We start from the raw sequence: 15,114 nt of genomic DNA on the forward strand, positions 1-15,114 counted from the left end.
TGTTAATCTTGACATGATGCGGAATAGCTGAGGGCGTTGGCAGACACTGGCTATTAGTTTCCTTTGTCATGGTAGAACTGAGATTTCATTTTCTTGTAGTAGTGAATATTAATCCAGTGGGAGAAGTAAACAAAAAAAATCATAACAATGACTGGTTCCTTAAAAAATAGCCTATCATCCTTGATGTTTTTCCAGCAATACAGTTAACCACAATGTGCTCACAATTAAAAAAAAAAAAAAAAAAAAGACAAACGCTATTTTGCAGTGTTCTCCATTTCAGACAACCTCAAACATGCTGAAGTTGGCCTATCAGCATCTCAAAGAATCTATGAAAAAACGGAATTTTCCTTGAATACCAAAGGAATTGAGGGCACAAAGTAGAAATCTATAGCACAGATTATCAAGAAAGGACTTGTGATTTCTCTTCATGAATGTCAAATAAGAGGACAAGAATTATTTTTGCTCACAACCCAATATGGTGGCTAAAAGAAAAGCAGTCTTTGGATACAGAGAAACCTGGTTTTCAGGAGGGTCCAACTGCAAGACCTGGCTTATCATCAGGCTTCCACACTACTACTGAAACACAGAAACTCTGTTTTTGATTGGTTTACTTACCTCCTAGGGAGACAAAAGCAACCGGAACCCCCCTTTATTTTCTTTTTAAACTAAAATCAGAAAAATGTGTGTTAGAAAAGATAGCACAGGAAAACTGTGGCTTCAGCTCAACCTGACCATGTCACAGAGTCCATCGCTATCAGTCTTGAATGCGTCCTGCTGGTCAGGCTAATTATCAGGACAGTCAACTTCTCCCTCCTACATTTCCTTATTCCAGATCAGGGCATGAACGTGGCGGCTGTCAAGAGTCCCTGGAGATGTCCCATCAATGGAAAGCGTACAGCAGCAGCAGGATGGTGCAGATGCCAATAACACCGCCAAGGATGAGCGAGTCTCGCCGTTTCCTCAGGTTGATCCTCTGGATCAGGCTGTTCACAGCAGGAAAACGATCTTTGGGAAATCTTTATTAAGGTCATATTTGGAAGAAGCCTATTTAGTGAAAAGTCACAGGAATCACAAAAATAGAGATCAGTGGTGTCCAGAAACAGGGAGTGAGGAGAAGACAGAGAGGGGAAGAAAATGACATTGAGGGAGTCTTTAGCAGACGCATGTGCCAAAACTGGGAATGCCTGCTGCTCAAGGTCCCAGTCTTGTGTATAGTACAAAAATGAGAATGAAAAGAAAAATAATTAATAGAGAAGGAAAATAAAATAATAATGATAGCTCCCACATATAGAGGGATTACTGCCAGGCTTCAGGTCAGGATGGGAGCCAGTGTGGTCAACTTGGTCAGGAACACAACTCTGCAGGTAGGGTGGCACAGGCACAGCCAGCCACCACCGCCCCATTCCACTGCCCTCCCTTTCCTTTTTCCTCTCTCTCCTTTCTCTCTCCTCTCTTTCTCTAAGGAGACTGGGCAGTTTTGCCTAAGGGTTTTGAATAAATACCCGATCCTCTCCCCACAGGGTAACACCTGCTCTACCCCTCAGCTCCTTATTCAGATAATTGGTGGGAATCAACTCTAGGGTCTGTATAATCAGGCACTAGTAAATTGCACAACTTTTAAAATTGACTTTGCAGCAGTAGGCAGGATATAGCAGGAAAGTGGACTCAACTGCTCTAACTGTCCTGCTTGGAGAATATCAAAAAGGAAAGACAGGAAATTTTTGATTTTAGGGGTCACAACTGTATTTTATAGCAGTCACAACTCTATTTTACTTAGTATTTCAAAGTATTTTCACACTCTTGGTTTGTATGCTGCAGACCAAAGTACCTACGTTGTTTTGTATTTTTGGCAATGGCTTCTGACATGTGCATCCTCTGTTAATAGAGGTATTAGATCAAATTCAGGAAAACCAAAGAAAAAAGCACCCAGGACACTAGAGAGCTGGAATAATCCCCATTCCTTGTGAATCCTCATTGCATTTTTCCCTAACACAATTACTCTCACCAGGGACTATATTCATTTGTGTATTCTTATATATAATCTACAAATATTAGAACCATGTTATCTTCTAACCTTGAATTTCTCTCTATGACTAGAAAAGAGCTTTATACATTGTGTTAGTGTGTTTTTTGAATGTTTGGAAGGCAGCTATGCTCACCACTATACCACCAACGCCGCTCTGAATGTTTGAATTAAAATCAGTGAAAAAGAGAACAATTTGCAGAAACAGTTTTAAAAATATAAACTAGGACGCATGTATTGAAGTAATGGACAAAAACTTTTAAAGTAAAAATCTCATTTAGAGAAAATGCTTACTCTTTTCTTGCTTAGTAAATGGATAAACAAATCTACTGAGAATATGTACATTTTTGGCATAGACTATGGTAGACATATTTTTGTCTCCCTAAAGGGAGTCACCCTTCTCCCCTTCTATAATAATCTAGCTCATTCCATGTAATAGGGTAGGGCTGACCTCACCCTCTGCCATCAGGTATACACACAAACTCAGGATTGGCCAGTAAGCATATTCCATCCCCTTAACCAGTGACTGGGTTAGGAATAGGTAGTACCTCAAGCTGGGGCTGCTACAGTCCTCTTTGGGACCCTTGAGACAGCTGTTAGAAAAATCATCTTTTTTCCATGGGGATTTCTGAGCTGGTGTTTAGCCACCTCTATCACCATGAGGAGAACATCTGTCTGGGAATGAGGTGAATACAGAGAAAAGCTAAGAAGAGATGGGAAAGGGAGCAGGGAAAAGAGAGAGAAAAGGCAGATTCTTGATGACAAAATCTGAGGCCCTGAATCCAGCCATGCAGTAAGCCAAACTCTATCTTTGGATTTTACAGTTATGTTAACAAATTAATTCCTTCCTTTTCTCCCTTAAGTCAGTCTGACTCAGCTTTCTGTTACTACCTCTCTATGGAGTCCTGACTAATTCACTCATTTTGTTTGACTTTTTGTGAACACACATTCTTTTGGAGTAACTGTTAAATTCCTGAATGGCTAATTTGTACCACGCACTGTGCTGGGTTCTGGGATGCTGCTATGCCTGAAGAGAATGTAGGGGCTAGTATGGGAGAAATAAGTACACAGCAGGGAAAAGGGCATGAAAAAGAAGGGTGACAAATTCTAATGGATAGTTGAGAAAGGCTTCAGTCAGTATTTTCCACTTCTGTTTCAAGGTTTCAAAGGTTTTGCTAAATATACTCTTTTATATTCACTAAGTAGCCTTTGCTCTTGCTGGTAACCAAATTCATGTTAATAGATTAAGAAAGACAGAATGATTCAGTGGAAAAAGCAATGGGAACTTAAAATTTAGATCTCTAAATTGCTATTGACTAGCTGTGGACTTGGGCCAAGCTACTTCTCTGGGCCCAATTCTTCATCTTTAAAACAATAATAATTTCTACATTCTACATTCTCTTTTTTTGTGGTAATGATGAGATAATGTATATAATGTACTCTGTAAACTTTATAGCCCTATATAAAATATAAGTAATTTTGGATGTGTGTGGTTTTATACTTAGGGTGACAAGCAAGAATAAAATTCACAACAGACTGGAAAATACCAACAAATGTCAGAATATTCTTTTCCTGAGGTAAATATACATCAAACTAAAAGTTACCTTAAATCATCCAGGAGCACAAGACACTCAACTTTTGAAAATTATAGGGCCTTCCTCCCTTAGCTGGAAAAGAAAGTTTTTTCACTAAAAGGCTTGTCTTCTCAGAGAATAAATAAAATGCTTCAGAATGACAGGCTTATCAATTTCTCTGGTGGGTTTCTTGGAAGTATTAGTAATCCTAATTGGGAAAATAAAAAATTAAAAAGTAGAGGCCACAACAAACAAGTAGAGAATTTATCCTAGAATTCAGCCTGTGCATGAGGAGTCACAATACTCTATCAGCAACTGCAACTCATCCATATACATGGCTGTCTCCCTCCTTCCCCCTTCAAAGCAGCTGCCACTAATTTACTCTCCAAACTGAAAAAATAAAAAAGCATGTAATTCATGATATTTAGGTAAAAACAATGAATACTGTGGAGTTCTAACATGAATTCAAGAACATTTAAATATGTAAAATAATTTTGTGAATTCACATTTGTAATTTTTTTCTAAATCTACTGGTATTAAACCTCTGATGTGCAATCTTTAAGAAATGGAACTAAACAGCATGAACTTTCACAAAGTAGGAATGCATGGTATATTCACATTATGTAATTACTGATGGGCTCTATTCTAGTTATGATGGCAACCCGCCAAAAAAAAGCACACATATACATACTGCTTCCCTTCCCAAAACACAGATTTTGAACATTCAAAAAGGATACTGGCCAAAGTATTCATTTTGCTATGAATTGACTTCAACATTCCTCTCTGTGAAGTCATATTTTCTTTTGTTGCCATAGCAATGCTGCAAGGGGGAAAGAGACATGACAATTAAATTGGCATTTAAGATTACCTGCATAGATCTAGTCTACCTTTAAAAATGGACCGAAAACAACAATGAGCAACATCATCTTAAAAAGCACTGGGCAGGAAAATAAGAGGAAAAAATCACTTCCCAAGCCACTTTCCCATTATCCTTTTCCTGAATGACCCCACTACTATTCTCTGCTGTCTTTTTGAAGAAGGCAGTAAGCTATGTCCTATGTTTTCTACAAAATAACAAATGAAATAAGACATTGACAAATCACTTATTACAAAAGCTTCCTAAAATGATTTTAGAATGGATTAGCTACTATAACAAAGTATTCTTAATCAGGAAAAACGGTTGAGAGGGAAGCAGGGAATTACAATAATAAAAATAGAAATATAAAATATCATAAAATATTCATATACAACCAACCCTCGATTTATGAAGAGATATGTCTTCAAAGTCTACTTGAGAACCAACTAGGCAGATTTTGGGACATACATGCAAAGGTTTAAACAAAGGTCACAGATTCATTCAACATGACTGACAGAAGGGAAAAAGCCATTCTTTGTAGAATATAACTCTTCCATGTGACTACTTTGATGTCTTGTTTTAAAAAATCTGAGTAAATATCTTTTTGTTATCATTTCCAAGATTATTCATTTTCCATAGTATTATCTCACTGGACATTAGAATCCTAGAGGGCAGGGTCAGCATCCACTTTGAAATGCAATATACAGAGGAGTGCTTTAGATATTGACATGATAAAAAGCAACAGGAAATGGAATGCTATTGAGTAATTCTGAAAATATCGAAAACATTTTTTTAAAAAAAAGCAATGGAGATTGAGATTCTGGGAAGATGGTGGTCAGAGTACAAATTCCTGACCTCATCTTTGGCCCATTATTTTCTTCCATGGAGTGATACAAGAACAAAAGCAGACATGCTGGAGAGGGTTCATGTCAGGCCCAAGTTGCTTTGAGAACTCCAGGAAAGAAAGCCAGGTAGACTTTCTCAAGTGAGGAGAGAACCAGGGAACTGATGGCAGGCAGGGAAGCCTAGATTTTTCTTCAAGCTTAGAGCAAAGCCCTAGGGTTTCATTGATTCCTTAGGGGCCCAGATAGTGGAACACTATGGATCTGCATGTACATGGTCTGCATGATGGATTGAACTGCTCCCAGTCCCTGCAGCTGGGAAGAGATTGCTACACATACACACCCAAAAAGACCTACAAGCACGGAGCTTATTGTCTAGCAGTTGGAGTGATAACCAACCCCTAAAGGGCAAAGCCACGCTTAAGAGTCTCTAGTAGCCTGATCTATCTGGGACCTGAGTGAACCCATTTCTGGATAGGTAAGGCCTCAGAAAGTAAACCCCCATGTACCTTACTGAGGAGAAATGCTAGAGGAAGTAATCTAAGCTAATGACAAATGAATCGAAACTTTAATTTCAAGATTTGAGAAGTCAAAAAAGAAACAAAAGTATATAAGAGGAGATATATACAGAAATATACAAGTACTGAGTATCCCTAATCCAAAAATTGTAAATCCAAAACACTTCTGTCTCAAACATTTCAGATAAGAGATATTTTATCTGTAAAAGGATATTAATGAAGCATTTTTTTGGAATAGTAAAAACCAACAATAAAGAACGCCCCCCCCCAAAAAAAAGCCCTGGAAACAATATTTGAATTGCATAATAGATTATGGTATATTCATATTATGAACTAGTATTTGGTTATTAAAAAGAATGAGTTAGTACTATTTCTAATATCCTGAAGGGATGTTTATGATATATTGAGTGATTAAAGCAAGCCATGGAATGTACGGAATATGAATCCTCTTACATTTTCAGGAACAAACATCTTTGTGTATGATTATATGACAGTGAGAAAGCTATCAGAGACACAACTGTCAGTTAATATAAATTACTTTAGGGGATAAACGATGGAAGGCACCTACCAGGAGATTAACTTTTTCTTTATATATTTTAGTATTATTTAAGTTGTTATAATAAGAACACTATACTTTTATATCAATGTCTAATAAAGTAAATTGAAAAAAGTTAGAAAAATTCTACTTGAGTGATTAAGAAATGTTAATAACATTAGCTGCTCCACACACAAAAGAATTAATATGGACATGCTAGAATTTGGATCACTTTCTTTTTTTTTTTTTTTTTTTGAGACAGAGTCTAGCTTTGTTGCCTAGGCTAGAGTGAGTGCCGTGGCGTCAGCCTAGCTCACAGCAACCTCAAACTCCTGGGCTCAACCAATCCTTCTGCCTCAGCCTCCCAAGTAGCTGGGACTACAGGGATGCGCCACCATGCCCGGCTAATTTTTTGTGTATATATTAGTTGGCCAATTACTTTCTTTCTATTTATAGTAGGGACAGGGTCTCGCTGTTGCTCAGGCTGGTTTCGAACTCCGGACCTTGAGCAATCCGCCCGCCTCGGCCTCCCAGCTAGGATTACAGGCGTGAGCCACTGCGCCGGGCCTGGATCACTTTCAATTGAAGTTATAGGCAGTCTGGAAATTTAGAAAATGACAAGTTCTAGAGATTATTACATTGGGAAACTGAACCCTCTTCTTGGGGTCCTAATATTCCCATGTGTTCCAATACTGATAACCCAATCTTCCTAATACTTTTAGGACTAGTCTAGAATAATATCTGTTCTTGCAGAAATTTTAAGGTCTGCCATTTTTGATGACCATCCCAATTCCACCTTTTAGTAAGTTGGCATGAAATTTTTATAAAATCTGAAAGTGACATTTCAGAATAAAGAAATGTAATTGGGTAAAACCAAAGCAAGCAAGCAAGCAAGCAACCAACTAACCAACAACAACAACAAAAAAACCATATTAGCATGGGAGATTTGTGGAAATTTATATAAGGAGTTGCAGACCTCTAAATTGCCTTCCCTAACTCCTGCAACCAAGTGATTGCCCCCAGGCCAGCAGAAGACCTAGCCCAGAAGAAGAGACCTAGAGATACTGACAATTTGAAATCCCCAATGAAACAGCCAGGTCTCTGCCTGAGCATGCATTCTGAAGATGACTACTCAGTAAGTCCTACCACCCATGCACAGAGAATGAGCTTCCACTCACTAGATTTTGGAGCCACACCAATAAATATGAACAAATAGCCAGAAATCACCAGACGTGTGAGGAACACCTTTAACATAAAAAGCAGAGAGCCAAACGAACCAACCAGCAAACAGAAAAGCAAGTCTGAGGAAATAGAGGCAATAAAGGAAGCCTAAGAAACTCTAAAATTATATGTAATGTCTTCAGAGAGATAAAAGAAGATTATCAGATCCAAGAAATATACACATATAAAGATGTATGTGTGTCTGTCCCTCAGGAAAGAGTTCATGTAAATTTAAAAAAGAAGAGCAGAAATAAAAATGTAATGGAAAGTTGGAAGGAGAAATTGAGTCAATCTCCCAGAAAATTAAACAAAAAGATAAATGGAAACAGAGAAAAGGTAAAAAAGGGTCAATTCAGAAGGCCCAACATACAACAACCTTTTTAAATTTTTAAAAAGAAACAACAGAAGAAAAGGAGGGAAGAAAATGATAAATACCATAAGAAAATCCCAGACCTGAAGATGAGTTTCCAGAGTTTTCACATCATTAGAATTCACTTGATGCCTAGTGTAATGGATTGAAAAAGATGCATGCTGATCTCATCATGGTGAAATCGAAATTAAAAATAAAAAAAACAGGGAAAAGGGATGATCCTAGAAGCTTTCGGAGAAAAAAGCATATCATATACAAAGGATCAGAAATTTAAATTGGCATTGTACTTTGATAGCAATACTGAAAACAATGCTTTCAAATATTTCAAAATTATTTCCAACCTAGAATTCTATGTCATAGCTAAACAATGAAGAATACGGATAGAATAAAGACTTTTTAGATATGAACAGTCCAAAAAATGTATCATCCTATTCATTCTAAGGAAGCTACTAAAGAACATGGTTCAGCATAATGAGGGAATAATCTAAGAAAGTAGAAGACATTAAACCCAAGAAATAGGTGATCTAATAAAGGAGATTATTTTAGGATAATGGAGAAAAAAACATTCCAGGACCACAACAACGTGGAAGGCTGAGAGAACAACCAGTCAAGATTAGAGCAGGAGGGGGCAATGTCAACTCTATAATACATTGGATTTTAGATCCCCAAACCAAAAAGGACACAAGAAGAGTCAAACTTAAAAACGTCCTTTGCATCATTTAGTTCTTATAATTTTTCAGTTTAAGTAAGTATTCACTATGACAGAATATGACACATTTAAAATGTGATTGTTTTTTAAAAATTTTATGTTACAAGATATTTAAAAGTAGGTATTATGGTCTTGTATAAAGTAAAAAAATTCAAACCTAGGCTGAGTAAGTTGAGGCCAATCTTTAAATCACATATGCCTCTTTTTAAAACTGGGACTATCACCATCTCTTATATACTTTGACTCACAAGGGGAAAGAGATTGAAAAATAATTTCTGCAAAGCACTTTGTATTCCTTGGAGAATGGATATTATCATCATACATTATGTTATTATCTTGTTGAATATGCATGATTTCCAGTACCACATAAAATATATCTAGACATACTTTCCCATCTCATTCCATCATTTAGAGTCAAGCTGAGTGAAATCTAGGCTGTTGTTATTTCAAAGGTCAAATACTCAGAGGCAAAATATAAGCTCCAAATTATATATAATGCTTTTAAAATGATAAATCATTGATGTACTTACTGGAACTTCAACTATCTTACCTGTTCTATAAACTAAACTCAGGCACATTTTTTTCTACAACAGATAATACTATTATAGTTATACATTTAAAGCTTAAGAATAAATTTATAAATACTAAAAATATTAGTTCTTTTCAATAAATTGATGTCAAAGTCTATATTCAACTGTTCACATATTTGAAAAATTTATCTCCAAAAAGAAGAAAAAAAATTTTTACATATCAAATATGTAATCATTATTTGACACTTAAATTTTATATTAACCATAAGAGATAATTAGCTTTATATTCAGTGAAATTTAACTTAGATACTTATATTTTAAAACAAAGAATAATATTGAAATAAAAGCCCTTCTAATAACATGTTTTTTAACTAGTAAAATAATAGTTGCAGTGATTCAATAGTTCAGAAATGTTCCTATCCCATGAGGTACCCCAAAGTTTTATACTCATATTACCAGCCTTTATATAGGCCAGCACTGAACTGAAAAGCTTAATTAAGGCAGCCTGATCCTAGAAGATCAGGCAGAAAGAGGAGGAAATAAAAGGGAGAAAAAAAAAGGGATTGTAGAGAAACTTTAAGAATCCCTCACAAAATGTGATCAGACTTCATGTGCTAATAAAAGGGAAGGATTTATATGGGAGATATTTCAGTCAATAATTAGGCAATGCTGTGAAAATTTTGTTCAGATAGATGATGCAGTACATGCAAGTTAAACAAAAATTCAAGACATGATAATGGCAAATTATTATAAAAAATTATAAAATATTGGCCGGGCGCGGTGGCTCACGCCTGTAATCCTAGCTCTCTGGGAGGCCGAGGTGGGCGGATTGCTCGAGGTCAGGAGTTCGAAACCAGCCTGAGCAAGAGCGAGACCCCGTCTCTACTATAAATAGAAAGAAATTAATTGGCCAACTAATATATATATATAAAAAAAATTAGCTGGGCATAGTGGTGCATGCCTGTAGTCCCAGCTACTCGGGCGGCTGAGGCAGAAGGATTGCTTGAGCCCAGGAGTTTGAGGTTGCTGTGAGCTAGGCTGACGCCATGGCACTCACTCTAGCCTAGGCAACAAAGTGAGACTCTGTCTCAAAAAAAAAAAAAAAATTATAAAATATTAAGATTATTATTAAATAATGATAGGAACATATTACAACTCCTTGAATAAAGTAAGAATCTATGAATCCATATTGATACAAATAAATATTTAGGAAATGAACATTGAAATATTTAGGAATAAAAAGGCATCATCCGCAACTTATTTTCAAGTAGTTCAGAAAATAAACTATAAAAAAGCAATTGTGGCAAAATGTTAAGATTTGGGGAAGCTAGGAAAAGGGTATATGGCATTTCCTTTGTACTATGGGAACTTTTCTGAAATCTAAAATGATACCAAAATAAACAGTTGTTTTTAGGAAGGACTGGTGTTAATAATACAGCTACCATTTACAGATTACCTAGTATCAGCAAATATTATGGTAGGCATTTTTCTCACATTATCTTTAATTGTCACAAAAATCTTGCAGAGTAGGTATTATCACCAATCACATGTTTTTAAACAGATAAGAAAATAAAGTTAAAATAACTTAGAACAGAGAACTAATAAGTAACATAGCCGGGGTTTCAAACCAAATCACACTCTAAAGCTTGTATTCTTTCTACAATGTAGTAAATACAGTAGTGGTTTAGATAGAGCTCCATTACTAGGTTCAGATTAGAGGATTGAATCCTCAGTGCTATTTATTAGTCATGTGATGACAGGAAAATCACTTAATTTCCTTTTTGTTTTGGAGATAGTACCTAATGATTAGTATCTATCTCATGAGTTACTAAGAAGGTTAAATAAAATAATGCATGCCAAGCACTTTAGCATAGGACCAAGGTCCATGGTACGAATACAAATGTTTGTTTTCTCCAGTGTACTTCACTATGCCTTTCCTGAAAACAATGCTTTATGCACTGCTGAATTCTAAAGTAGAGATCAGACCTAGTTAATTAACCTTTTTACTGTCATAAAATAGATATTTAAAAATTCATCTAATCTAGAAAATTAAGCATTTCAAAACAACAAATAAATATCCCTTAACTTAAGAAACTAGTTCTATATTATTACAGATAATATCAAATATTACTGTAGTAGATTTTCTACAGCTGCTGTAACAAAAACCAAGTCTACATAAATGGTATAAAAAGACACTTATCAAATCACACTTAAGATTGTTTTCTATTAAAAAGTGAGAATAAAAAGATTAAGGCTGAAAATATTAAGTATGAATTAATTGGAAAAATTAACATAAGTAAAATAGCTAATTCCAGTAATTCTGAAATGTTTTGTGTTTCATATGTCTCTTATATGGGAAGGAAACAGTAAAAATACATTACCATCTAGTGAAAAATCTCATATTTAAGGAGGATGAATTGACTTTAACTATAGTTACAGGGTTAACCTGATCTGTTCATTAAATTTACAAGCAAACAAAACCACCAAAAAATTATTCCTACCTTATTGTCTCTTCTATCAGACGATCTGAGCTATAAATAAAAAGAAAATTCAAATCTGGAATTATTAAATGCACATTTAAAACCTGTACTTAATTTTTCCACATTTATAAACTTTTCAGCCATTTATGATATGGAATGCCTAGAGTTTTGAAAGCATCTGGAGAAAATTCTGTACTCTGAAATAAATTTATCAACATATAGTATAATTTTCATCTTACTTTTATTGGTTAGCTTAAATCTATTTTTTTTCCATAGAGATACCTGATAATTAAAGTCAAAACAGTTTTAATGACAGCATAAAGAAATTAAACTTCTTCTTTAATCTAGATAGCTCAGAGTTGTCACTATCATCTATTCAAAACTTAAGAATTACAACCAACTTGTTGAGACAGGATAGGCAAATACAGTCTTGATGGCTATAAGTAGTAATTATTTACACCTTAAGGTTCCTTCCTCTTTTTGGGAAACAGTTTTTTTTTTTTTTTTTAACTAAACCAAATCTCAACTTACTAAACTTTAGAAATGAAGAACCTGAATAAAGACACCAAATGTACCTTAGATCTGTAAATTGTTTGCCTTTATGCAACCCACATTGCAAAGAAAGAAACAAAGCCTTTTTAGGGAGAAATTTACAGGTAAAGTTTGATAAAGGGGCAGTTTTACAGCAGAAGTAGGAAAACAAACTTCCAGACATATGTATCCATTTGGCATAGTGGAAGGTACACAGTAGGCACTCAAATAAATACGTGCATTTTTTCCCCCAACTACTTCTTTCCAAAAGAATTTCTAAGTTCATTGTATAAAGTAGTAAGTTGAGGTTTCATTGTAAAGTAGTGGACTAGGAAATCTAAGTTATTGCATGAATTAGGGAACAAAGATGAGCTTTTTTAAAAAGTCATAATACCTTATATAAATCCTATGATTAAGGATTTCAAAAATTACAGAGATGGTGGTGAAAGCCAGACTATATGGCTGTTTAAATGCTGGATCTACCATTTATTAGCTATCTGACATCAGGCAAGTTTCTTTGTACCTCAGTTTTCTCATCTGTATATTAGCAATGATAATAAAACCTATTTGATCAGAGAATTAAAGGGGTTTATAAAGATAGTGACTAGATAGTACCTGGCACATAGTAAGCACTAAGTATTTTTTGCTATCATTATGGTATTCTCAATAACTACATACTTATTCTAAATCTAAGCATAACATTGATATAAACTTCCAGATAAAACCACTACCCTGGTAAAATCTATTGATTAGTAAGTATGCATTTATTCTTTTAACAAATGTGTTTAGAAGTACTCCTGAAAAGTACTGGGTCAGACAGGGGCTACAAAGATAGGGAACTAACCTCTGCAGATTTTATAATGCAGACAGACAAGACACATGCCAACAGGCATCCTGGTAAGGTAGGTACAAGGTCAAAAGAGAAAGTGGTTAACTTGGGCTAATACCTCCTTGCTCAATACAATGGTTTGGTTGACTGTCCTCACTAGGGCCACTCAGCACATCAAAGGACATGAAAATAAGATATTCCCAAATCCTGGCAGTTTAATATGAAAATGAAGAATTCTATTGCCAAGCTCAAAAGCTAGTTTTGTGCTATCAACCTTAATGAATAATTTTTTAAAAAAATCAATGAAATAAGCTACTGAATTACATGCAAAAGAGCAACCAATCTATTAATTTGCTAATTTTGTCAAGAATAATGATAGCTAATACTTATGGAGAGCTTATTATGAGCCATATCCTTTACTATGAACCATGTCCTCTCCTAAATACCTTACTTGTTTTTAACTTCATCCTCACAACAACTCTATGAGATTGATTCCACCATTCTCTTCATTTACAAACAAGGAGATTGAAGCCTATAGAGATTTCTCTGTAGCATGAGTGCTGTTTGATATCACTTTACCCACAGTAGACGTTCTTTCAAAATTGAAGTCAATCCTCTCAAACCTTTGCCACCGCTCAGCTTTTGACTTCCTTACTGAGCTTAATAATTTCTAGCTTTTGATTTAAAGTGAGAGACTTCTGAGTCTTCCTTTACCTTGAATACTTTGAAGCCACTATAAAGTTTTTAATTGGCCTGATTTCAATATTGTTGTGTCTCGGGGAATAGAGAGACACAATTTCAACATTGTTGTGCCAGAGGAAAGGGAAGGGGAGACCGCTGGTAGAGGAAGCCGTCAGAACACACACATTTATCCATTAAGTTGGCTGTCTCATACGCGTGTGGTTTGTGGTGCCCCCAAACAATTACAATAATAACATAGAAAATGACTGATCATGATAACAGGTATACTAATTATGAAAAAGTTTGAAATATTGCCAGAATTACCAAAATGTGACATAGAGACACAAAGTAAGCATACACTGCTGGGAAAATGGTGCTAATAGATTTGCTTGACTCAGTGTTAACAAATCTTCAATTTGTAAAAAACACAGCATCAATGAAGACCAATAAAATGATGTGTGCCTGTACACAGACTTTCTATTATTTCTTACCACTGCATGGAAATCTATAATTAACTCAAAATAAGAAGTTAAAAATTTAAAAACCAAAGTGCTGATCAATGCACCAAATGACAGTAATAAAAACTCAATTCCAAGTTAGACTGAATATAAAGCTACATACCTTTTATTTATTTATTTTTTTTACAGTATACAACTGTGAAGCAGTATTTCAAAACAACAGAAAGCCATTCTGTGGAAATACATTTCTATGTAAATAAACTCAATGAATCTGCCTAGAAAGAATTGTAAAAATACAAAGCCAAGCATTTCACACAGGTCATCAGAAAGTTAGCCAGATAGACTTCATCATTACCATTATCTGCCTTCTATAAGACCTGAAGGTATAGCACTATCAGAACTGTAGTCAAAGAAAACAGTGTTTGCTGGATTCACCTGAAAAAGAAACCAACCTAAAGAAAAATAAAATTATTAATACGATGATGAATATCCTACCCTACAGAGGAAGGAGGGTTTCCTTCCTTTAAGCCCCCTCAAACATGAGTTATCTTTTATTAAAAGTACTCTAAGGTCTTCTATAAGACCTGAATAACATTTCTTTTATATCTGTCTCAACCACAAAGGTCAGAACTCAAGTGAACTCAAGTTCACTAATTAGCTTATAAACTAGCCTAACTACTAGACTTCAGTTAGAAAACAGACTCATTATAATTTGTATTCACAGACAATGTTTATGAAGAAGTGGGGTTGAAAAGGTTACTAAGAAACAACTTTCTATGTCATTACACATAAAGAAAATTGTTTTAGGCACACAGATATACCCTTGTTTTATGTACCTTGTTTCCCCGAAAATAAGACAGGGTCTTATATTTATTTTTCCTCAAGAAGATACCTTAGGACTTTTTTTCAGGGAATGTGTTATTTTCCCCTCAAAGCCTCAGCTTGCAGCTTGCACAG

The 15,114-nt window shown here is 35.2% G+C and overlaps 1 protein-coding gene across 2 annotated transcripts in view; it reads right to left on the reverse strand.

Moving 5' to 3' along the window:
- Positions 1-453: 453 nt before the first annotated feature.
- Positions 454-15,114, reverse strand: part of GOSR1 (golgi SNAP receptor complex member 1) — a 48,638-nt gene continuing 33,977 nt past the window's right edge. For both annotated transcript variants that reach the window (XM_012740699.3, XM_012740698.2), the window contains exons 7-9: positions 11,680-11,709; positions 4,335-4,417; positions 454-1,005 (exon numbers count right to left, since the gene is read on the reverse strand). In XM_012740699.3, coding sequence (XP_012596153.1) covers positions 881-1,005; positions 4,335-4,417; positions 11,680-11,709 — 238 coding nt within the window. In that variant the 3' untranslated portion in view covers positions 454-880. The remainder of the gene's footprint in view (positions 1,006-4,334; positions 4,418-11,679; positions 11,710-15,114) is intronic.

The sequence above is a fragment of the Microcebus murinus genome, chromosome 18 (assembly GCF_040939455.1).
Source record: "Microcebus murinus isolate Inina chromosome 18, M.murinus_Inina_mat1.0, whole genome shotgun sequence".
In the NCBI taxonomy this organism is placed as follows: domain Eukaryota; kingdom Metazoa; phylum Chordata; class Mammalia; order Primates; family Cheirogaleidae; genus Microcebus; species Microcebus murinus.